At 39.1% G+C, this 26,228-nt stretch overlaps 2 protein-coding genes across 2 annotated transcripts; both read left to right on the top strand.

Annotated features, from left to right (window-relative positions):
• Nucleotides 1-1,205: 1,205 nt before the first annotated feature.
• Nucleotides 1,206-2,536, top strand: LOC107811066 (uncharacterized). The gene is made up of 2 exons (XM_075248130.1): nt 1,206-2,055; nt 2,403-2,536. The coding sequence occupies exons 1-2, from the start codon at nt 1,206-1,208 to the stop codon at nt 2,435-2,437; spliced, it is 885 nt and encodes a 294-aa protein (XP_075104231.1). The 3' UTR covers nt 2,438-2,536.
• A 301-nt stretch (nt 2,537-2,837) lies between these two features.
• On the top strand, nt 2,838-3,457 carry LOC107811069 (transcription factor bHLH25-like). Its single transcript, XM_016635920.2, has 2 exons — nt 2,838-3,182; nt 3,301-3,457. The coding sequence occupies exons 1-2, from the start codon at nt 2,856-2,858 to the stop codon at nt 3,370-3,372; spliced, it is 399 nt and encodes a 132-aa protein (XP_016491406.1). The 5' UTR covers nt 2,838-2,855; the 3' UTR covers nt 3,373-3,457.
• The last annotated feature ends 22,771 nt before the right edge of the window (nt 3,458-26,228 follow it).

Raw genomic sequence — 26,228 nt, 5'->3', positions numbered from 1 at the left:
GAATATCAAATTAGACTACTTTTCAAGTCCACATGCGAGTAATAATAGATAACATACTTAATTAACGTACTAATTGAAATTATAGGTCCACATCTAACTAAGCCTCCTTAGCCGCCTGCCTCTAGTCCACACTTCTATTCGGAACATAAAACATCCAAGGGATGTGGTTTGAGAAAAAAAAATTCTCCACCTTAACAACACCAACAACAACCCAGTATAATCTCACTAGTGAAGTCTGGGGAAGGTAGTTAGTACGCAAACTTTATCCCTGCTCTTGGAGTAACTCGAACTCACAACCTCTTGGTTGAAAGTAAAGGATGTTGACCCTTAGAGCAACCCACTCTTGTCGTGTTGGAGTTGGAGTTAGTAGTGTTAAGTAGGCTGAATTTAGTAGTATTAAGTAGTCCAGATGGGCTGCCCCATATGTAATTATGTTATTCTTATTTCTGCCCATTAAGTGAACGGCCCAATGGTATTATGTACATATGAGACCCTTTTATAATGGATTAGCTGAAGATTTCATTTTTGGAAATAATACGTTTATATTTTCTCTCAAGATATCTCTCTGTACAGATACACTAGGGCTCGAACATTTGCTTGTCAATGTTGATTATCTCTAGATTCACTTGTTAACATGGTATCAGAGCCAGGGGATGAGATAATCGGCGTTGGATATGTTGCACATCGATAAGAAAAAAAATTTGGTTTACGATTTCGTCGAAGCTGTTCGCGTTTCTGATTGTGGTGGAGATTCAATTTTTTCGGTGATCTACTGTTTCTGAGCCTTCAGTGAACATTTTCGGTTGTTATCTGGTTTGATTTCTGTCAAAGTCTTTGTTTTTTTTTAGAGATTTGAGGCAAATTCATTGATTTTTCTCCTAATTTGAAACCCTAATTTTTTATTTCTATCAAATTCTGCTGTACTTTCTTTTGCTATGGGTTCGACTGTTGAGGACATGTCTATTAGTTATGGTGTAACTGATAATTCTACTATAACACCTTCATCTCCATTATATCTTCTTCCGTCTGGCTCATCTGGTACAATTTTGGTGAACACGACTTTTGATGGCACTGGCTATGGAAGTTGGCGTCGAGGAATGTTATTAGGCCTCTCATGTAATAATAAACTGGGGCTGATCAATGGGACAGTTGCACGACCTAGTTCTACCTCTCCTTTGTTCGAACCTTAGATTAGGTGTAACGATATGGTTGTAGCCTGGATCCTGAATAGTTTAGATAGGGAAATCAGGGAGACTGTGATGTACACTGAAAGTGCTGAAAAACTTTGGAAGGAGATTGAGCGTAGATTTGGTCAAGCTAGTGGAATTAAGATTTTTCAGATTTATAAGAAAATTTTCTCGATTTCCCAAGGTTCTTCAAGCATTTCATCATATTTTAAAAGAATTAAAAAGCTTTGGGATGAGCTTTCTTTCTCTGTATCATATCCTGATTGTGTTTGTGGCTTCAAGGAGACCTACCAAAGGTTAGATGAAGAACAGAAGGTTCATCAATTTTTAATGGGTTTGAGCGAATCATATTCCACTATTAGGAGAAACATACTTATGATGAAGCCTTTACCTGATGTGGATAGTGTGTACTCGATGCTCATTAATGATGAGAGCGAGTCTGGTATTCAAGCTCATGTTCCATCTCTCAATTCTGATTTTCTTGCTTTCTATGCTGGTGTTCAGAAGCCATACTCTCAGAGAGTTAATTTTGACTCTCAAAAGGCTAGTTTTGACCCTTCCAGAAAGAACAATATTATTTGTCGATATTGCAAGAAGCCTGGTCATCAGATTGACAAATGCTACAAGCTTCATGGTTATCCTCCTGGTTTTCAGATTAAGTTCAAACGGACTGCAGCATTTGCTCAAGTGTCAGATTCTCAACCTATTGGACACTCTGAAAATTCTGCTGGTGATACTAAAATAGTTCAATCTGATGGTGGAAACTCCAGTATAACCAAGGAACAATTTGATCAATTGTTGAGTCTTCTGCATTCTCGTACTTCTAGGACATCACAAGAGATTTCTGTTGGTTCTGCTAACTTTGCAGGTCTGATAGATAATCCTAATTTCAAATCCTGTGGTTTGCTTGCTTGCAATTTTTCTAGGGTAGAAGATAGTCCTTGGATCATAGATTCAGGGGCAACCCATCACATGACCCCACACTCTTCTTTTCTAACTGACATTAAACCTTTAGTCTTACCTTATCTTGTCACTTTACCAAATGGTTATAAGGTAAAGGTGACTTGCACAGGTACTCTTACCTTGTCCCATGATATATCTCTAACTCATGTTCTCTTAGTGCCCTCCTTCTAGTATAATCTCATTTCCCTTGCTCAACTAGTTTTAAAACTGAATTGTTTGGCTTATTTATCCTCTATTGCTTGTGTTTTGTAGGGCCCTTCTTTGAAGAATCCAGTGGCTCTTGGTAGTCTTCATAATGGGCTCTACATCCTCAATCCTGTAAACCTTGTTGCATCTGAGTCTACTTTTCATCCTTCATTTGTAAATACCATTACTGCCTCCACTTTGCATGATTTGAATAAGAGTAGTAGTTCTACTTCTAATCTTGAATCTTTAGTTCCAGGACAATTCAAAATATTTATATCCTAAAAAATTGAATTAAAAAATCAAAATTCAGTGACTAATTCTTAAATAGCAGTCATTTAAAGTGATTATCTAATGTTAAAAATTTACTAAATAAAAAATATAGATTTCTAACAGTTGTAGTAGTATCTTGAGCTCGAATCCATAATATTCAAATTTTAGATTCACCTCCGAGTGGAACTATATATATGACATTACTCAAAACAAGGTGGATTATATAAAAACTTGTTAAAATTATTATAGATGGACAAGGCCTCAATACTTGAAAGAGCAACCAGTCTCATTAGACAACTACGTGAAAGGCCAGAAACAGTACTGCAATGTCATTTAGAGACCAAAACCAACAATGAAAAAGGAGCTCCTGCAGTGAAGAAGGCAAGAATAAGTTTACCAGAAGTTGAAGTAAGAAGTTTAGAAGAGGAGGTGCTAATTACAGTCTACTGCAAGAAGAAATATACAGGAATTATTGATGAAATATTAAGTGTTATTCAGAAGCTTCATCTTACTATCAAAAGCAGCAATTTCATGCCATTTGGCAGCACAGCAATGCATATCACAGTTATTGGTCAGGTCTGATTATTAATATTTCCTAAAATCATCTTGTATTTCAATTTGTTACTTGGTTTAATGTACGTATTTCAATTTGTTATATTCACATATTTGTTTTTTACTTCTAATTTTTTTACAGATGAATGACGAGTTGTGTGAGACAACAGATTGTCTTGCTGAGAAATTACGACAGTCAATACTCAAAATGTAGAGATAATTTGGTTTACAGACAAGCTAGCCATGAAACGTTATTATGTGAATAGTGATAATTGAATTGTTTGTATTTTATATTAAAGTATGTTGATCGCAGTTAAAATAATAAATCATGTGTTTGGTTAGTTTTATTATCAAAAGTACCCTTGGCATATTTATATTGCTTTATCAATATTAATACTGAGCGTTATTATCATTATGTAGCTTATAAAATAATCTGTAAACCGCAATTAAAAATAAAGAGCAATTTCAAGAGAAATTTAAATTGAGGTATACGAGATAAATAAGTAAGTAAATTTTACATTCCTTTTTTAAACATGAAAAATTCATGTTAAAGTACTTCCATTTTTTGTTTAAATCGATGCCATTAATACTATTTACAAACGTATGGAGAAAATAATAGTCATTTCACAATCATCATATATATATATATACACTATACTATACTATAAGCATGAAGTCCCAATATAAAGATTGAATTACAAAAAACTCCTTCAAAAGTTAATTGACTATTATAACCTCGAATTAAATGTTAAATTTTAGCTGCAATGAGACTTTAGCCCCAATATAATTTATTGCTACCGTGGAATTATCTCAACGTAAATTTTTTTCCTCTTAGCTATGGACCTTTTGTTTGCTTTGTCATCATGCTTTCTCCATAGGTTAAGAAAGCCATCAGACAAACTTTTAAAAGAATAAGTAATTGAAAAACAGTAACGTTGTAAGTTTAACAGGTAAGATTATTCTGTCTTCCTAAGAGTATCTATGAAACTGTATATTAGTATTGTTTATGCAAAATTTTATTAAGCAACACCATCTATTGTTATTTAGTCTATATTAGTGTTCATTTTATCTTTTTCCGAGAATCATATAAACTCTTATGCCATAAAAGAAGTTTTAAGCAGTAGAGTTTCTCTCTTCAACTTTCATTTCCTTTTGAGTTTTGTTTTTTTCCTTTTCAGCATTTTACATTTTGTGATCTGATAATTTGAAATTTAAGAAGGTTAATTTGATATGATGATATCTTTGAAATAATAAAATAAAATAAAATAAAAAGAAATATTCGAACTTGATTTCTTTTTTTTTGGTAAATAGCTTTTTTATTATCCAAAAAAAAGTATCATTTACAGCCTCTAGGCAAAGAGCAGACCTCTTGCACTCCTATTTACATCTGACAGCCCTTGGTTTAGCTATACTAACTATAGGAAAACAAAAAAATGTTCAGCTATCTCACTAAGGGTGTGAACTCAACAGACTCAAAGGATTGCGCCATTTCCTAAGGTTTTGTCCTTTAATGTGAATATGTACTGCTATTTCTCTACTTACTCTATCTTCATCATAGGTGCTTTTCTAGAACCTTAACAGGTTCCTCTCCCTCCATATGCCATAGACTGCCATTGCATATGCACAGCTAGTGATAGCTCCCAGTCCACTCTTCCTCTTGGCCATACTGCATACCCTTTGTAATTCATGTATAACATTACCTTTGTTCCCGATATTCCCAAGCCAGGTCAGTAATCTCAGCCACAATGCACTTGTAACAGGGCATTCAAAGAATAGATGTGCATGAGTTTCAATACCACCATAACAGAAAACACAAGCCATAGGAGCTTGTATGTCTATCATCTGCAGTCGATCCACTACTGCCAATCTGTTTTGCACTGTTAACCATAGGATAAATTTCACTCGTTGATGGATGTTCTGCTGTAGTGTAAGGCTTTTCCAGGGGACTTTGGGGTGACGAGGAATCAGATGCAGGTACATCTTTTTAATAGAGAAGGAACCATCCATGTTCTGCATTGTTCCTAACTTTGCAAGTAAGTCTCCTTGTACCACAACCTGTTGCATAACCATATCTCGAGTTTCTATAATCTTCCTAACTACCAAAGTTGTTGTCTTAGGTATAGGGCAGGAGTCAAGAGTTTGTTTCTTGATGTAGTAGTTGTGTACCCACTTTATCCAGAGGCAGTCCTTTTTCTGTACAATTGACCATAACTGATTTATTATTGCAGCCTTGTTCCATATACATAGATTCAGGACATTCAAGCCTCCAGCTGCTTGTGGTAAACACACTTTGTCCCAAGACACTAATACTTTCTTTGATAAATTTATCATTCTAGTCCATAAGAAGGTTCTACATAGACTCTCAATAACTTTCATTACCTTCTTTTGTATCACAAAGATTTGTGCCCAGTAAGTTTGTATTTCAAATATTACAGCTTTTACCAACTAAAGTATGCATGCATAAGAGAGGATTTTGGCAGACCAACACTTCATCCTAGTAGTAATCCTTTCAATAAGAGGCAGACATTGAGCCACTGAAAGTTTTTAGATGACAATGGAACCCCTAAATATTTGAAAGGTAGATCACCCAAGGAATATCCCAAGAGCTAGACTATGTTTTGTTTAATGTCCTCTTTCACACCAGCTATATAATGTAAAAATCCATCAGAGACTGGTGTAAAGTGCGGTCCGCACATGAATTATGCGGCTGCAAAAACTGGGCCAGGAGCAAAGTTTAGAGAAGATGCATTTCAGGTCTCCCAGAAGTGCGGACCGCACAATAATTGTGCGACCGCATAAGAAGAGCTATGCAATCGCAGTTACAATTGTGCAGACTGCAGAAGAGCAGGATGCGGCCGCAGTTACAATTGTGTGGACCGCAGAATGAGTGTATCGCGGTCGCAGTTCAAAATTATGTGTCCGCAGACTTCCAATCCAGTCAACTTGAAGAAAAGTGAGGACCGTACATGGAATTGTGCGGCCGCAGAACCTCTAAAAGGACATTTTTGTCAGAAATATCCAGTCTTGCATAAATAAAAGAGTTTCACTTTTTTAGGTTAACTTTTGAGATCAGCTGCAACAATAGCAATTTCCTTTTACCTTTTTTAGTCGTTTTTCATATTTTGAGCTATTTTAACTTAGATTCTATCATTTTAATCTTGCAATATGTGTTTAGTTATCATTTCTTTTTCTATTTATTCCATTTCAAACATGAGTAGCTAGATTTTTACTAGAGTTGTGATTCAACCCTAGTGTGTAAACTTAATGGGTGTTTTATTTAATGTTTGTTTATGGTTGGTGTTTATTATTTAGCCTTGGTTTTCATTCTATTCGTGGAATTAGTGGTTGCAAATATTAGTTCATGCCTATATGACTTGGTCTTTACTTGAGAAAGAGAGACTTAGTCTAGGGAAAAATGACTAACAAGAAATTGGGTCAATCGAGAGATTGTTAATCCAAATTAAAGGGTTCAACCTAGAGATAGTAATAACTCGACTTGAGATTTTATCAACCATTTTATTCAATACCCATTTGGACTTGAGAAGGCCAAATTTGACAAAATCACCCTCTGACCAAGAGGTATTCAGTGGGTAATTGAGTATTGAAAGCTATAATACACCCAGATCAATAAAACAAATATTAAGGTTTATATCCCATTAGGCAAACACCTAGGTGATGGCCATAGACCTAGGCTTTTTACAAAACTTGAAAACAACAACAAAAACAATCTCTTAGATTTATTTCTCAACTTTTCAATCTTAGATTTAAATTAGACTTTAAAACAACCCCATTTTGTGAAAGTGTAAATTGAGATAGTTAAACTCACACGCTACAATATATATCCCTAACTCTCATATATATCTCCCTACGAAATTCGACCCCGACTCTTATTGGGTATTATTATTGTATCGACCATTTTCATAACCTTTAATTGAGGTGTGAAATTAGACGAGATCAATTTTTGGCACCATTGTCGAGGAGCATAAAACGGTGTTAGCTATATATTTAGGTGTATTTTTTTGAATATCTTCTTTTCCTTCTTTGTTACTAACGTGTTGAGAAATTGTAGGTGCAATCGTGGCAAACAATGAGCTCAGAACCTTACCTTTAGGGGATGTGGACGTTGAGGATGAATAAATGGATGAGGTCCCTCTTGAACCTCAAGCCAATAGACGAGGTCGGGTGCCTCATGACAACGTGCCCGCTCCACCCCCACCTCTACCATGAGTGGCTACACACTGGGTGTTGTTGAATGAAGGGTATGCAATTGCTATAGTCCCTCCCCGTATTAGGGTGGGCAAATTTCAAATAACCAGCGTGATGCTCACTTTTCTCGAGCAATGAATGTTCTTCACCGGTGCACCGGGTCAAAATGCATATAAACACTTGAATGGGTTTGTAGATACGTTTTGGGGGGTCAAACAAACAAATGTCTCTGAGGCTTTTTCCCTTCTCTCTATGGGAAAGAGCTTTCCCCCGTAGAGAGAAGGTGAAAATGTCTAAGGCTTTTTCCCTTCTCTCTACGGGGGAAAGCTTTAGATTGGTTGGAATATTTTCCAAATTATTCTATTCATACTTGGGATGAACTAGCGGAGAAATTTATCTCTAAGTACTTCTTTCTCGGGCACATGGCTATTCTTCGGGATGAAATTCTAGTATTCAAGAAAGAGCCCAATAAACCACTACACGAGATATGGGAAAGGTATAGAACAATGGTGAAATAGTGCCCCAACAAACTTTCTATCGGGGGATCAATACAACCAACCAATGTGTAGTGAATTAACTTGCCGGTGGGAACTTTTTGACTACGCCTTATGCGGAGGTGTGTGATATCTTGGATGAGGGGGTCCTAATGTAATTCACCTTTACAAAGAGTTGCATGATCATGGATAATCAATAGCCGAGTTGAATACCACCATGAACCAACTGGCAAAGGCTAAACTTCAATAAGTGAAAAACCCAAGGCAAGTCAATGCCATGGAGGGAGTAAGTATGATGGTGAACAAGCGAAGAACAAAAAGTCCACAAGTGCAACAAAGAGTGGATAATGTTTTGCAAGATGATAGTGGATTTGATCCAGATGAATCTTACAATAACCAAAAAGAGGAGGTCCAATATGTGAACAACTTTCAAGGTCAAAGAAATAATTTCCAAGGCTCAAGACAACAATAATGGAGAACTCAAAATAATCAAGGATGTTGGAATTCTCACAACCAAGGAAAATAAAGTGGTGGAAACAATCAAAGCAATTGGAATAACAACAACAGTCAAGGCAATTGGAGTGGAAGCACTAATCAAGAGAATTGACATAACAACAATAACAGAGGCACTAGGGTAGGCAACAATTAAGGCGGGTGGAATAACAATCAAGGAAATCGGGGTTCAGGTTTTCAAAGGCCCCCGATGTATCAACAACAGAGAAACCCACCTCCCTATACTTCCCATGGTCCTAGTTCTTCCAACAATGAAATGGGACATATTGAGAACATGTTCAAGCAAATGATGGAAAAGAATGTTAATTCTGATGCCCAACTTTCTTCACACAACACATCGATCCGAAACTTAGAAGTGCAAATAGGGAATATCTCTCAAGCTTTAAATTCTCGTCCTTAAGGGGCAGTACCAAGTGACATGGTGGTGAACCCAAAGGGTGGTAACAATACGGGGCATTCCACGGCCGTTACTACAAGAAGTGGAAAAGGTGAGAATGCACCCACCTCAAGTCAAAGGCAACTTGTGGACGATGAGCAAGTGGTAAAAGAAGAGGAGATCCCGAACAATGTGGTGCAAGCAAATGCTGAAGTGCGAATTGATATTGATGACATTGTGTAAGAGACTCAAGAGGAAGTGAACCCGTCTAGGAATCATGTTATTGATATACCGGAACCGGTAGTGAAAAAGGCTAAGACATCATTTCCTAAGCCACCTCCTCCATATCCTCAAAGTCTTTCCAAGCAAAATGGTAAGAATCAATTCAAAAGGTTCATTGACATGATGAAGAGTCTCTTGATAAATGTTCCATTAGTTGAAGCCTTGGAGAAAATGCCCGATTATGAAAAGTTTATGAAGGACTTGGTGACAAAGAAGAGGTCGATGAATTTTGAAACTATCAAATTCACTCATTAAGTGAGTGCAATTGTGCATTCGATGTCTCCTAAATTGGAATATCCCGGTGCTTTCATAATCCCTTGTACCATTGGGAGTGCCGATTTTGCAAAATCTCTTTGTGATCTTGGGACGAGTATCAATTTGATTCCCTATTCGGTTTTTAAGACCTTGGGAATTGGGCAACCAAGACCCATATCTATGAGATTACAAATGGTCGATCGTACAATGAAGAGACTGTTGGGGGTGATTGAAGATGTCTTGGTTCATGTTGATAAGTTCATTCTCCTGGTGGATTTTGTTATTTTTGATTGTGAAGTGGACTATGAGGTGCCAATTGTTCTTGATAGACCTTTCCTTACTACGAGGAAGGCTCTTGTAGATGTGGAAGCCAGAGAACTCACTTTCCGGCTGGGTGATGAAAAGGTGGTGTTCCAAGTGTGCAAATCTATGTGACAACCAAATGGCAATGAAGTGTGTTCTTTTGTGGACTTGGTGACTGATGTGATTATTGATGATACAAGTGCCACAATTAATGTGGGCGATATGTTGGAGGCTATCTTGCTCAACTTTGATGATGACGAGATGGATGGATTCATGGAATGTATCAATTCTTTGTAAGGAATGGGGTCATACAACTAAGAACCACGGAAACTTTCCTTGGATCTCGAGAATAGGAAAACTCCTCCTACAAAGCCTTCAATTGAAGAGAATTCTATCTTGGAGTTGAAGCCATTTCCTCCACATCTCAGGCATGAATTCTTTGGCCCTTGTTCTACTATACTGGTTATTCTTTACTCTTATTTGAATAATGTGCAGGTTGACTCTACATTGGCGGTGCTCCATAAGAGGAAGATGTCAGACAATCAATTGAACATCAAAGGAGACTCAATAAAGCCATGCAATATGTGGTCAAAAAGGAGATCATCAAGTGGTTAGATGTCGGGGTTGTCTATCCCATTTTCTACAGTTTGTGGACTTTTCCGGTGCAATGTGTCCCAAAAAAGGGGGCATAACAGTGGTCACTAGTGACAAGAACGAGTTGATTCCCACAAGAACGATGACCGGGTGGAGAGTATGTATGGACTATCGGAAGCTAAACAAAGTCACAAGAAAAGACCATTTTCCACTCCCCTTCCATGACCAAATGCTTCATAGGTTGGCCGACCGTGCTTTCTATTTATTTTTATATGGATATTCGGGATACAACCAAATCCTTATTGCACCGAAATATCAAGAGAAAATAACTTTCACTTGTCCCCATGGCACTTTCTCTTTTAAGCGGATGCCATTTGGTTTATGCAATGCACCGGCAACTTTTCAACGGTATATGATGGAGATCTTTAAGGATATGGTAGAGGACTACCTTGAAGTCTTCGTGGATGACTTTTCAGTAATCAGGTATTTTTTTGATGATTGCTTGGCAAATTTGGATAAAGTATTAGCAAGGTATGAAGAAACAAACTTGGTGCTAAATTGGGAGAAATGCTATTTCATGGTCAAGGAAGGCATTGTCCTTGGCCACAAAATTTCAAAGAATAACATAGAGGTCGCCAAGGCAAAGATAATATGATTTCTAAACTTCCACCTCCAACTTCAGTGAAAGGCGTGAGAAGTTTCTTGGGACACGTAGGGTTCTACCGGTGCTTCATAAAGGACTTTTCTAAAGTTGTGAACCCGTTGTGCAAGATCTTAGAGAAATATGCTAAGTTTTACTTCAATGATGATTGCATGAGAGACTTTGAATTGCTAAAGTTTAAGTTGACAACCACTATCATTATCACCGCTCATAATTGGAGTATTCCTTTTAAGCTCATGTGTGATTCTAATGATGTAGCGGTTGGAGCAGTTTTGGGACAATGTATCAACAAGATCTTTCATCCGGTTTACTATGCTAGTAAGACCATGAACGATGCCCAAGTCAATTATACCATTACTGAAAAAGAGCTCATTGCCATTGTATTTGCAATTGAGAAGTTTCGCCCGCTTGATGGGTGCAAAGGTTATTGTTCATACAAATCATGCGGCACTTCGTTATCTTATGATCAAGAAAGATTCAAAAGCTAGGTTGATGAGATGGGTGCTATTGTTTTAAGAGTTTGATATTGATATCCAAGATCGAAAAGGGAGTGAAAATCAAGTGGCAGGCCACTTGTCTCTCTTGGAGGAGGAAGGGATGCCGCATGATGGCCTTGAAATCAATGACTCCTTTCCTGATGAGCAAATCTTGGCTATTTCAATGAAGTAGGTTCCACGGTTCGCGGATCTACCAAACTTCCTTGTGTATGGAATCATCCCAGATGATCTCTTTTCAAATCAAAGGAAGAAGCTCAAACGAGATTGTCAAGATTATTATTGGGATGAGCCATACCTTTTTCGGATTTGCACGGATGGGGTAATTAGAAGATGTGTACCGGACGAAGAGAAAAATGTTATTCTTGAGGCTTGTCATTCCTCGCCTTATGATGGTCACCATGGCGGAGAAAGAACGACGGCCAAAGTGCTAAGTTGCAGTTTCTGTTGGCCCACTATCTATAAAGATTCAAGTGATATGGTGAAAAGATGTGATGAATGCCAACGGGTCGGTGGGATGTTGAAGAAGAATGAAATACCTCTCACTAACCTTTTGGAGAGTGACATATTTGATGTATGGAGTATTGACTTCATGGTTCCTTTTGTGAATTCTTGTGGAAACACCTACACCTTGGTCGAGGTTGATTATGTGTCTAAATGGATTGAGGTTGTTGCCCTACCCAAAAATGAAGTGAGGAGTGCGGTGGCATTCTTGAAGAAGAATAGTTTCACAAGATTTTGTACTTTGCGGGCTATCATAAGCGATCGGGGGTCGCATTTTTGCAACAAGGCTTTTGACACTTTTCTTAGCAAGTATGGTATCACTCATAAAATTATGATGCCCTATCATCCACAAGCTAGCGGTCAAGTGGAAGTCTCCAACCGGGAGATAAAGAGTATCTTGTCCAAAACAGTGAATGCTAACCATGCGGATTGGTCAAAGAAGTTTGATAATGCACTATGGGCTTATCAGACTGCTTTCAAAACTCCTATCGGGATGTCTCCAGACCGGTTGGTGTTTGGCAAAGCTTGTCATCTTCCGGTGAAACTTGAGCACAAAGCCATGCGGGTTTTAAAGAAGTTGAATCTTGATTGGGATGCATATGCAAGTTAGCGACTGCATCCCTTTGAAATTGTGGGTGTAACACCTTTTGGTGCATTGGACTTGAAGAACAAAAATAATGAGGTACTCCGAGTCAATGGTCACCGGGTGAAGTATTATTTTGGACAAGTTGATGATGGCAACGTAGTGGCAGTTATTCATTTGAAATAATGGTAATATGTGTCGTGTCGCGATGTTAAATCAGGAACTTCTTAGGAGCCAACCCATGTCTTCTTTTTCATTTCTTTTCTTCTTTTGTAGATATGTGTTATTTTTGTGCTAACTAGATTTGAAGTGTGTTGCAGGGATGGGTGTACTTTACAGAAATTGTGCCTATAAAATTGTCTAAGTGTGGAGAAAAATGTGGATCGCACAATTTAGGTTGATACAGCAGAAGGGAACTACGGTTGTACATTTTCAATGCGGACCGCACAACTTGGAAAGGGAATATACAAACTCTCTAAAGTTTGGTATGTCATAGAAATGGCCAATATGGGGCCGCACATCAAAATCTGCGGTCGCACCATAAATTATGTGGATCACAAATCAACAAAAGTCATATATGCCCCTAGGTAACAGAGTGCGGACCACAGAAGGAATTCTACGGCTGCACTCCTCCTTTGCCCCTTAAATCTGACCGTCCAAGTATAAATAGTAACCTTAGGGCTACTGTGCATTATTTCCTCTCTGATCACTCTAAACTCTAAAACTTTGAAATCGTCTGTTCAATCTTCTGCCACACTCAATCCACATCTGTGATCACTCATCTGCATTACTTCATATCTGGTATGCTTCAATTACTCATAGAATATTTCAATTTTTAGTTTAATTTACAAATTGTTAGGTAGTTTTAGGACATTTGTCAATAGATTTCAATTTTACAGGTTTAATCTATAATGGATCAAGTGCTAATTGCTTTATGAGGAATAGGTGAAATAATTTTCATGCTTAATTTTTAATACCATGTCAAACGTGTGCAAAATTTGAAAACCCTAGGAAGTCTAATCAATTTTGGTTTAAAATCTGCGGCAGCACAAAAAATTATACGGTCCGCAGAAGTTCCACCGCGACCGCAGAAAAGTCTATGCGGCCATATAATAGACATGTTAATGAGTCTAATGTGCAGCCGCAATTATAAAAGCGTGGACCACACTTCAGATCTGCGATCACACTCAAAATTATGCGGACCGCAGTTCCATCTCTATGGTCGCAAGTTCAAATTGTGCAGTCCGCACAGCCAAGCCTGCGGCTGCACTTGTAATTGTGTGGATCACACTTCCCCACCCTGCAAATATGTTTTACACTGTGTGTTCACTGTCTGTTTCACTTGACTTACAACTGAATCATGTTGTTTCTTGTTATAGAAAATGGTGAGATCTCGAGGCCATGGAGATACGTCAAAAAGGAGGGGTGAACCTTCCACAGGTCGAGGCAAAAGTACTTTACCCCTCGCCCTCCAAAAGATAATCACCAAGAAAGCTACAGTCAGTCGAGGAAGAAACGCAGAACCCTCCGAATCCGGCTCTTATGCCCATCTCGGGAAGCATCGGAGAGTGACTCAGTGCAAGAGCATCCTGCTGTCCAATCACAGCCACATGGAAGGTATCAACTCCGGTATGAGCCTTCCTCCTCACATAGAACCTCCGGGGGATAGGAAAGTGTTAGTCATGCTTCAAAGCCCTCTTCAACACTTATCCCTAAGGCACCAGCTTATACTATTGATGATATTCTGGATGATGACCGGGGGGTGATACTACAGTTGTCGGCCTTGAAATGTAAAAGAAGAAAAAGGTTTGGGAGGACCGTTTTGTTAGTCTAGATGCTTTCACTAGCTTCCATGAATGGTGGCCGGTGATATCGCTCACTCTTGAGCGACAGTTCCAACTTAAATATCTTGACAAGAAAAATCCAGTAGTATTGAGACAGTTCTGAGAGCGGAAGGGGTGGATGTGGTTCACCCAGAGTGTAGTGGACGCCAAAGAGTATCTTGTCGGGGAGTTCTACGCCAATGTGGCGCACATAAAGAAAGGGACCAAAGTGACAAAAGTGAGCAATCTGAAGCTGTAGTTTGACCAACACACACTCAACTCCTACTTGGGGTTTGAGGATGTGGAACCTGCACATCACTTGGAGAATTTGGCAATGGGTGATGCAACTCGCCCATGGCTAGTTGAGATTCTTGTAGCCCCAAGGCCACCACCACCATGGATCACAGCAGGGGTTCCTATTTAGTGGAGCACCCTAAACTTCGAGGCGAAAGGATGGCAGACATTTGTATGCAATAGACTAGACTTGTGCCATAATGAAACAAACCTACCTATTCCGCGGGCAGTTCTAGTCACATCCATCATGACCGAGTACCTGATCAATATGGGTGTCGTGATATAGAACAACATGTCTGTGGTCGCCAGGAAAGATGATACCTCATACCCGTATCCTAAAACCATCACTGAGTACCTTACAGATGCACAGGTGGAGGCGAGAGATTTTGGTACAAAGGTTCGTGATAACAAGCCTTTCCCTTGGTATTCTCTAATGGATGCTCACAACCCTAAGTGAAAGGGTCAGCAGACTACCTCCGTAGGCCAATCTGAGGAGCCATCGGTGGTAGATGCAGAGACAACCGGCATACCATCCACTTCAGCAGAGCCTTAGGACAGTGCAGCTGCCATGCCCCTACTTCAGCCTCAGTGCCTTCCATATCGGCTTTGAAGCCGGTGCCTAAGCCCTCTTCTCCACTCTATACGCTACGAGTCTCCCAGACACCGGCGAGCCTCAACAACTGGATGCAAATAACTATTACAAAGTTGTATGACATATCCGGTCATGTTGCAGCATATTCATCTATTACGGTACCCCATATTCCCCCTACAGTTGAAGAAACCCTGAATAAGCTCTGGGAAAATCAGAACACAATTATGGCCGCTCTGGTACAACATGTGTCAGTAATAAAGGAGCTGGGTAAAGAGGTACAGAAGATGAGAAAGCGGCAGACCTCTAAGAAGTCAGTGGACAAGCTCTAGAGCCAGGTCATGAAGCTTGCGGTAGTAGGAGACATTCCATTTGACATGTTAATTGACCTGCACCGCCCATGCCCACATCCTACAGCACCTACAACACCAGTTAGCAAGTCTGAAGAGCCAGACATTGCTGCTGACACTGCAAAGGCAGTACGTCAGATGTTCACCAACCCAGCCACTCCTGGACTTGAGGATGATAAGATCCAATTAGATTAGGCTGAAGTCGGTGTCACTGTTGAGGACACAGAGATCTACACAGAGCCATAGGGAGTTTTCTTCACTCTTACCATTCTTTTACTCTTATTTTGTTAAGCATTGGAGACAATGCTTATTTTTATTCGGCGGCGGTAGAGTTTATTTGCTACATTTTGATAATTCTGTATTTTGATAACTATGAGACATTTGACATATAATTAACTTATTACTATTTTCTTCTTCTCATTATGTATATATTCTCTCTTATGTCTCATCATATATATTCGTTACTATTTCAATAGTTATTTTTAGTTTTTATAGCTTCTTATCTTTATGTTTGTTTCCTTTTTGAATTAGTAGTTTCGTTTTTATTTAATAGCTTATTTTTATGTTTTAATGGATAATAAACTTTTGGTTTTCTTAATGTCACGGTTCTTTCCAAAGGTGGTTTTTGTGTGAACCAGGTGACTCTTCCCAACAATGGATGGCGTGACATCTTTCTTAAGGGATTGTGTCCCTTTTTGGTGTCTAGGTAATAATAGTAGTAGTAGTAGTAGTAATGAATAAAAAGACCTAGTTGAGTCATTCTAGAAGAGTCAAACATACTTCACTTGGTACCAACACACTTAACTACGTGCTAATGGTTAAAAATAAGTTTTTTTTAGAATGAAATAGCTCTAGTTAGTAACCTTGTGACTCTTGTGTTGACTTAGGCAATCATCGAGTGATTTAGTCGAACCATAGTAATTTTCAATCTTGAATATGATCGTTGTGGGCCCTCGACTCTACCCTCTTTAATAATCCATCTGCGTGAGAGGTGAGATGTTTTTGTTGCAAGTCCAAATACTCGTGCGAATAGTCTAGAACTTGCACCCGAATGTGTTTCTAGGCAAAATTTTAAGTTTTGCTTGGCTTGAGAAGTGATTATAGGCTCTTCTTGACCCGCTTAAAGTTTTTCATTGCCCACCAATGTTGTTATCCCTAATCAACCTATTTGACCTTAAAACCTTTCTCATTTGATTACCATGCTACAAGCCTTTACCCGTTTTGTCGTGATCCTCTCTTAGAATCCGAGCTTTCCTTAACACTCTTGCAAAGCAATTGGATAAAAACGTAAGTTTGGGGGAGCGACGAGGAACTTGAAAGAGGTATAAAGGCACAAAAAGAGAAAAGAAATGAAGAGAATGAAATGAAAGAACAAAAAGAAAAATGCAAAAAGAAAGTGAATAAATTGAAGAGTTGAAGGGATTCAAAGAAAAGTAATGATGCAAAGCATGGAGAAATCAAAGAAGGAGAAAATGAATATCATGACCAAGAAAGAGTGATGTTAAGCCTCTCTAGTTCCCCTAAGGAAAAGAAAATGCCTCAAAGAATTGGCAAAGCATGAGCCGAGAAAAGAAAATGGAGTACTTAATGAAAGAAGAACTCGTTCTATCATAGCATATCCAACCTTAGTCCAAAAGCCTTCAATGCATTCCGAAAAAGCCCTACGTGATTTTAAGTCGAGATAGATTACATTGGTGGTGATCTACTTGAGGGGCAAGCCTATGGTACTTAAAGTCGTACTTGCGACATTCTTTTGAGAGAGATGAGTGCACCTTTCACAAATCTTTGGATTGAGTACTAAATTCTTAAGTGAGACAGGCAAACAAAGAGTAGAGGAGGAGGAGTTTGAGATCCATAATGATCGACATGAAAGAGCAAGTTTCCTTGATGAATAAAGTCAACTCTTGATGCTCAAATGTCACATTAGAACTATTTGTGCTTAAAAGTTTAACTTGTTGCCATGTAGATAATTCATATGTCGTGTGGGTAATTGTTGGTCCCAATTGATGTGTGAATGACTCACCTTTGATTAGCTAAAATAGATCTTAACTTATGGAGGTGGGAACTACTTTATTTGCTTGAGGAAAAGAAAAAACTTAAGTTTAAAGGAGTTGATAAGTGGGGATTTTGACTATTTATTAGCATCTTTTAGCTTTCGTTTTAGACCAAAAGCGTTTAGTTGTGTTCCTGAAAACTAATGAAATATGCTTAATGACAGGAATATTGGAAGATGAACCCCCAAGATGAAATCCAACTCAAGAAGGAGTAATCTGAAATCAAAGACATAAAAGACACAGAAGCTCAGAAGTGCGGACCGTAGAATATCATTTGCGTCCGCAAAGTATGAAGAAAAATCCATCAGAGACTGGTGCAAAGTTTGGTCCGTACATGAATTATACGACCACAAAAGCTAGGAAAGGAGAAAAGTTCAGAGAAGATGCATTCCAGATCTCCCAGAAGTGCGGACCGCACAATAATTGTGTGGCCGCAGAAGAAGAGCTATGCGGTCGCAGTTACAATTGTGCGGACTGCAGAAGAGAAGGATATGGCCGCAGTTATAATTGTGCGGACCATAGAATGAGTGCATCGCGGCCGCATTTTAGAATTATGCGGTCGCAGACTTCCAATCCTGCCAACCTGAAGAAAAGTGCGGACCATACATGAAATTGTGCGGCCGTAGAACCTCCGAAAGGGCATTTTTGTCTGAAATTTTCAGTCTTGTATAAATAGAAGAGTTTCACTTTTTAGGCTAAGTTTTGACATCAGGTGCTACAGTAGCCATTTCCTTTTACCCTTTTTAGTAGTTTTTCATAATTTGAGCTATTATAACTTAGATTATATCATTTTAATCTTGCAATATGAGTTTAATTATTATTTTTTCTTCTATTTCTTTCATTTCAAGCATGAGTAGCAAAATTTTTACTAGGGTTGTGACTCAACCCTAGTGTGTAAAATTAATGAGTGTTTAATTTAATACTTGTTTATGGTTGGGTATTTATTATTTAGCATTGTTCTTGATTTTATTCATGTAATTAATGGTTGCAAATATTAGTCCATGCCTATTTGACCTGGTCTACTTGAGACAGAAAGACTTAGTCCAAAAAAACTTGGCTAACAAGAAATTGGGTCAATCGAGAGATTGATAATCCCAATTAAAGGGTTCAACCTAGAGATAGTAATAACCCGACTTGAGCTTTTATCAACCGTTTTGTTCAATACCCATTTGGACTTAAGAAATCCAAATTGGGAAAAATCACTCTCTGACCGAGAGGTATTGAGTGGGTAATTGAGTGTTGATAACTAAAATATACCCCGATCAATAAAACAAGTATTAAGGTTTATATCTCATTAGGCAAACACCTAGGTGATGGTCATAGCCCTAGGTTGTTTACAAAACTTTGAAAACAACAACAAAATTTTAGATTTAAATTAGACTTTAAAACAACCCCATTTTATGGAAGTGTAAATTGAGATAGTCAAACTCACACGCTACAATATATACCCCTAACTCCTATATATAGCTCCATGCGAAATTCGACCCCGACTCTTGTTGTGTATTATTATTGCATCGGCCGTTTTCATAACCTTGAATTGAGGTATGAAATTGGACGAGATCATTAGCCTATAGACCTTAAGCTTGTGAGAATGCTTGAAAAGCACCGTTCAATAGCCTAACAAACTCCTTATCTGCTCTACAGAACAGAAACAAGTCACCAGCAAAGCAAATATGAGTAACTCAAAAATTCTTACACTTTTGATGAAAATTAAAATCACCATTATTGATCACTTGATTCATCTCTCTTTGCAAATACTCCATATCTAAGAGAAAGATATGGGTGGGGGGGGGGGCATTGTCTAAATTTTCTTTGCCAGGTAAAAGGCTTGGTGAGCCCTCCACTAATGACCAGAGAATATGAAATGGTAGATATGCATTCCATGACCCATTGCACAAATTTGTGGGGAAAGCCAAGATCGACCATGACTCTTCTGATACAGCTCAATTCCAATGTGTCATATGCTTTCCTAAGGTCCATTTTTAGTACACATCTAGGGGATAAACCTTTCCTACCATAGCCCTTGAAAATTTCATGGCTGAAGAGTATGTTGTCCAGGATGGATCTGCCTCTGATGAAAGCTGGTTGGGATTGGCTGACAATAGCACCCACAACCTTGCTGAATCTTCTAGTTAAAATTTTGGCTATGATCTTGTACATAGTGGTACAACAGGCAATTGGCCTATAGTCTTTTACCTGAGTTGGTGAAGGAACCTTAGGCACCAGTGTGATTGTATTACAATTGATAGCATGCAGCATCCTGCCAGTTTGGAAGAAGTAATGTACAGCTACATATACATCCTCTCTGACCACCTCCCACTGCTTGAGAAAATATTCAATAGGATAGCCATCTACTCCAGGTGCTTTGTCTAGGGGCATTTCTTTTATGGCTTCCATAATTTCATCATTTGTTACCTCTTGCACTAGTTGACATTGTTGTTGATAGTTCAAACAAGTGTCTTTTTTTATTACCTCTGCATTTGGACAAGGTAGTTCTGAGGCTCTTTCCCCCATAATCCCAATGAAGAAGGATATGAATTCCTTTTATACCAATTTGGGTTATGTGAGTTTGATACCACACTCAGTACAAACTGAAGTGATAGTGTTCCTGGTAGTTCTCATTCTCCATTGTGCATGAAAGTATTTGGAGTTAGTATCTCCACTAGTAATCCAGGTGGCCCTTGATTTTTGCCTTAGAACATGTTCTTCTTTAATGCTCCACTTCTCCAAATCAATCAAAATTTGTCTTTCTTTGTCAATAAGGAGTTGGTCTTGTGGCTGGTGTTTGAGATTTGCTTGTGTTACTTCTAGTTCCTCTCTCATCTGCTTAAGCTTTTGTGTGTATGATGCCATATAGGTTGTCAGCTCCTTCAAATTATCCTTTAGAAGGTTTAGCTTCCTCCACACTTGATGTATAGGGTCACCCCTCACTGTCAAGTGCCATGTATCCTCGACTTTTTTTCCTAAATTCAGAATGGTGAAACACACTTGAGATGAGCTTAAAAGGTCTAGGGTGAAGTTGAATCCTTACACCACAGTGGATAAAAATTGGTGAATGGTCTGATACTGAAGGATTCATGTAGTCAGCTTCAATGTGTCCGTGTTTCTGTAATCAGTGATAGTGTCCAAATGACCAGTCAATTTTGTTATACACCCTGCTAATGTCTTGCTGCTTGTTACACCATGTGAAATGCCAGCCAATTGTCTTCAGCGGACTAAGCTGCAAGGTATCAATACAATATTGGAATTCCTGTATCTCATGTTAAGTTACAGGTGCTCCAATCATGTCTTCAGTAGATAGCACATTGTTAAAATCTCCACATATAAGCTAAGGAGTCTGTATCTGGTTTCCAATAAATCTCATTTCATTCTAAAAAGCACCTCTTTGTTGAAGGTCATTCTTCCCATATACAATAGTCAGATAAGTGGAGAAACTAGTAGTAGTCTTCTCTACTGTGCAATGGATTAGTTGTTCGGCTATGCTAATAATTTGGACTCTTAGATGTCTCTTCTATAGTAACCATATCCTCTTATTCACTACATTTGAGTAATTGCAGCATGCTTCCCAACCAGGTACTACTTTATTCAGTATTCTTTTGGATTTTGTTCCTTTAACTCTAGCCTCAATGCATCCAATGAGATCTACTTTATTCATATTCAAAAAGAGCTTCAACTTTTTTTGTTTGAAGGGCTTGTTAATCCCTCTAATATTCCATGTTGCTATTATCATGGGGGCTTATGCCCATTCTCCTCATATGTAGTAGTTGCAGTCTCCAGGGCAGAGTACCTGTTAGTAGTGGGTACTCTAACCTCGTTATTACTTCTTTCATTCCTATTAGGTTGATTACTTGTCTCAGGTTGTCTCTTACTTTGATCAACTTTAGATAACACCTTATTTGTGGCATTAATCTCCTTATCATTTCCAGTATGAGGTTGTTTGGCAGTGTCAATCTGAATCTCATTTTTTGTTTCAGTAGCTGTCATTCCATTTTCTGCAAGTTCCTTTTGTTGCTTCTTTTCCTCCTCCGTTTAGGCGCTTGGAACTTCTCCTCCTCTTTGTGTTCATGTTTACAACAATTGTCTTCTACATGACCAAATCACATATATTCGGTGCAAAAGTTTGGCCTCTAGTCATATCCCACTGGCTGATAAAATACTCATGTTGGTGTGTCAATATCCAGACAATCTAACAAAGGTTGGGAGATAGCCACCTCAACCAAAACCCTTGCGTATGATATTTTCTCCATGTTTGTTGTGTAATGATCAATGTGAAACAGTTTACCCACACCACTAGCCACCTTGCTAAGAGCTTCAGTTGACCAATAATCTACAGGCGAGCCAGGAAAAGTCACCCACAGGGGAATTTTTGTAATGCACTCTGGGTTAAAGGCGAAGTCAATTTTCCAGTTCTGAATGATGAATGGTTTGTTGTGATAAGTTTAAGGGCCAGATTGTAGCACAAGATCACATTCCTCGATAGTATTGAATTTAAAGATGTAATATCCTTCATCATGCATCATAATTCGTGGTTTTGAGACAAACCCTATACATTTGTCACATAATTCACCATTGACTTCATGTACGGAGTATCCCCAATCACATACCCAATTAGAGCAGACTGTTAATAGCTCTCCTGAGCTTTAATGTCAGTTCTTGGCTTTTCTAGTTCAAAGCTCATGATCCTATGTAGTTCTGTGAATCTGTGGTTTTGTTTGATAAAGTTCTGTATTATGTTTTGTTGCAGTTCTTGGCTTGTCTACGATCATCCAATGGATATATGGTCAGTTGGATGCTGGTCAGTTGGAGGTTAAACGACGCTTCTGGGAAGGGTTAGATGAGATTGTGTACCAGGTTCCACCTGCTGAGAAGCTATTCATAGGAGGGGATTTCAATGGGCATATTGGGTCGACCGCAGGTGGTTATGGCGAGGTACATGGAGGCTTCGGTTTTGGGGAGAGGAACGGAGGAGGTTCATCATTATTGGACTTCGCTAAGGCTTTTGGGTTGGTGATTGCGAACTCTAGCTTTCGGAAGAGGGAGGGAAATTTGGTTACTTTCCAAAATGCGGTGGCGAAGACCCAGATTGACTATCTCCTCCTCAGGAGGTGTGACAGAGGGTTGTGCAAGGATTGCAAGGTGATTTCGGGTGAGATACTCACGACGCAGCATAGGCTCTTGGTGGTGGATGTTGGTATTATGTTAAAGAGGAGGAAAAGGTCTACTCGAGGAAGACCGAGAATTAGGTGGGGAGCCTTAACTAAGAATAAAGCCCAAGTGTTGGAGGGGCGGTTGTCGGCTATGGGAGCTTGGAGGAGCAGTGGTGACGCGAGCACTATGTGGTCAGCGACAACAAACTGTATTAGAGAGGCTGCGAGAGAGGCGCTAGGGGTCTCGACAGGCGTCTCTGGTGGGCACAAAGGAGACTGGTGGTGGAATGAAGTGGTCCAAGGTAAAGTGGAAGCAAAAAAGGCGGCGTACCTGAAGTTAGTTAGGAGCATAGGTGAGGAGGAGAGGCGAGTGTGCATGGAGAGGTATAAGGCAGCTAGGAAGGATGCTAAGCTGGCGGTCACAGAGGCTAAGACTGCAACTTATGGTCGTATGTACGAGGAATTGGGGAAAAAGGTGGGGAGAAGAAGTTATTCCGGCTGGCCAAGTTGAGAGAGAGGAAGGATCGTGATTTGGACCAAGTGAGATGCATCAAGGACGAAGATGGTAGAGTATTGATGGAAGATGCCCAGATTAAGAGGAGATGGCAGACTTACTTTCATAAAATTTTGAATGAAGAAGGGGATCGGGATATTATGCTAGGCGAATTGGAGCATTCCGAGAGTCACCGTGACGTTGAGTACTGCAGGTGTATCAAGGTTGAGGAGGTCGTGGGAGCTATGCGTAAGATAAGTAGGGGCAGAGCGATCGGGCCAGACGAGATTCCGGTGGAATTTTGGAAGTGTGTGGGGAGAGAAGGTTTGGAGTGGTTGACTAGGTTGTTTAATATTATTTTTAAGGGGAAGAGGATGCTGGATGAGTGGAGGTGGAGTACGGTGGTTCCATTGTAAAAGAACAAAGGTGATATCCAGAGTTGTAACAATTATAGGGGTATCAAATTACTGAGTCATACTATGAAAGTATGGGTTAGGGTGGTTGAAGCGAGGGTGAGAATGACAGTGTCTGTATCCGACAACCAGTTCGGGTTCATGCCGGGTCATTCGACTACATAAGCTATACACCTTGTTAGAAGGTTGGTAGAAATATATAGAGAGAGGATGAAGGATCTGCACATGGTGTTTATTAACCTAGAGAAAGCGTATGACAAGGTTCCTAGAGAAATTCTCTGGAGATGCCTGGAGGCAAAAGGTGTGTCAGTTTCGTACATTATGGCGATTAAGGACATGTATAATGGGGCTAAGACTTGGGTTAGTACAGTAGGAGGTGACTCTGAGCATTTTTCGATTGTAATGGGGTTATACCAAGGTTCTGCGCTCAGTCCGTTCTTATTCGCCCTGGTGATGGACGCATTAACACACCATATTCAAGGGGATGTGCCATAGTGCATACTATTCGCCGATGACATAGCTCTGATTGATGAGTCACGAGCCGGTGTTAACGAGAGGCTGGAGGTTTGGAGACAGGCTCTTGAGTCTAAGGGTTTCAAGCTGAGCAGGACGAAGACGGAATACCTGGAGTGTAAGTTCAGCACTGAGCCAGGGGAAGTGGGCGTGGATGTGAGGTTTGATTCGCAGGTCATCCCGAGAAGAGGCGGCTTCAAGTACCTTGGTTCGGTTATCCAGGAGGGGGGGAGGGGAGATCGACGAGGATATCACACACCGTATTGGGGTAGGATGGATGAAGTGGAGGTTAGCATCTGGAGTCCTGTGTGACAAGAGAGTGCCACCGATACTCAAAGGTAAGTTTTATAAAGCGGTGGTTAGACCGGCCATGATGTATGGGGCTGAGTGTTGGCCCGTTAAGAACTTACATATCCAGAAGATAAAAGTAGCAGAAATGAGGATGTTACGGTAGATGTGTGGGCATACTAGGATAGATAAGATTAGAAATGATGATATTTGGGAGAAGGTGCATGTGGCTCCCATTGATGACAAGATGCGGGAAGCGAGGCTTAGATGGTTCGGACATATTCAGAGGAGAAGCCTAGATGCTCCGGTACGGAAGTGTGAGCAGCTGGTTATGGAGGGCACGAGAAGAGGTAGAGGGCGGCCTAAGAAGTATTGGGGAGAGGTGATCAGGCAGGATATGACGAGACTCCAGATTTTCGAGGACATGACACTAGATAGGAAGATGTGGAAGTCGAGTATTAGGGTTGTAGGTTAGGAGGTACTTGAGTCGTGCCTTACTTCGTACCATTGTGGGACTAGCCATGTAAGGTTTTTGTCTAAGATAGCTAGTGGCAATGTTGTGGCTTACTATTTCACTTTTCAGTGCATGTCCTATTTACTAGCTATCGCTTTTTCTTTGCATCTTTCTTCTAGATTCCATAGTATTCCTATTGTTCGTATGATTATTGTGGTGATACTAATATTTACTAATATCGTCTCCATTTGCTTTGCATCCTTCTTCTGGATTTCATGGTGTTTTTATTTATCATATGATTGGTGTTGTGATACTAATATTGTCTCATTTTTGTCCTTTTGTCTTTTTATTTTTTTTTGGAGCCGAGGGTCTTTCGGAAACAGCCTCTCTACTCCTTCGGGGTAAGGGTAAGGCTTGCGTACACACTACCCTCCCCAGACCTCATTAGTGGGATTTTACTGGGTTGTTGTTGTTGTTAATTTAAATAATATAAAAATAGAATGTAAGTAGACTAGGGGATGGATGTAGCCAAATGGATCAATTTTATGAAATAATTACAGTATTAATGTAATTTATTGGATTACTTTATTTGTATAGGCACACATTGACATCAAAGATATATGAAATTGAGGCGATCACCATATATCTCTACAACTACACTGCATTTACTTTGCAGGATATATGTACCAATTGCGAAGTGCATTTTACATTAGACCTTTTATGTGAGAAATTTCGAAAAACTTATCGTGATGCATATATCTGTTATATTCCATTTTATTGAAATTTTTGTTAAGTATTGTTCAATTAAATAAGTCTTCTTTGTGTGTGTGTGTGTGTATATATATATATATATATATATATATATATATATATATATATATATATATATATATATATATATATATTACTACTATACATAAAGGAAAGCCAAGCTCCTCTTAGTCGTCGTATGAGCTTTGAAGGTTGCTTTGGTAATTTCAATTGTGCTATCCTTTTTCATTGGTTACTACACTTGTGTTACTGTAGCTGTAAAATCTTACCCGTGCAGACTGTTATGTCCTTAAAACAAATTAAGCAACTTCCATTAATTCCCTGCCTATCCCTTAGCACTTGCTAAAAAGTGGGTCCCATATTACCCTTTTAGCTTCATACCTGTACCTTATTTGATGTGTCATCACCAGCATAGTCTTACTATTTCTTGTGCATGATGTCCACGTTGTATGCTCTTAACAAAAAGGGTTAAGACAATGTTTATTCGGTTATTGAAGCTTTAGTGGTTCTTAGGAAAACTATTGTGATGTAAATTTTGTATAGTAATGTTCCAATTTAACTAAGAAAAAAAATTAATGTAATTTCGTAACTAACTCCATATTGTCAATATATTTTG

The sequence above is a fragment of the Nicotiana tabacum genome, chromosome 24 (genome assembly GCF_000715075.1).
Source record: "Nicotiana tabacum cultivar K326 chromosome 24, ASM71507v2, whole genome shotgun sequence".
Lineage (NCBI taxonomy): Eukaryota > Viridiplantae > Streptophyta > Magnoliopsida > Solanales > Solanaceae > Nicotiana > Nicotiana tabacum.
This window is presented reverse-complemented; position numbering and strand designations above follow the sequence as displayed.

Coding starts and splice junctions, on each gene's coding strand:
- LOC107811066 (XM_075248130.1), top strand. CDS start 1,206: ATGGTTGTAGCCTGGATCCTGAATAGTTTAGATAGGGAAATCAGGGAG. Junction 2,056..2,402: donor TGGTTCTGCTAACTTTGCAG/GTCTGATAGATA, acceptor TGTGTTTTGTAG/GGCCCTTCTTTGAAGAATCC.
- LOC107811069 (XM_016635920.2), top strand. CDS start 2,856: ATGGACAAGGCCTCAATACTTGAAAGAGCAACCAGTCTCATTAGACAA. Junction 3,183..3,300: donor ATATCACAGTTATTGGTCAG/GTCTGATTATTA, acceptor ATTTTTTTACAG/ATGAATGACGAGTTGTGTGA.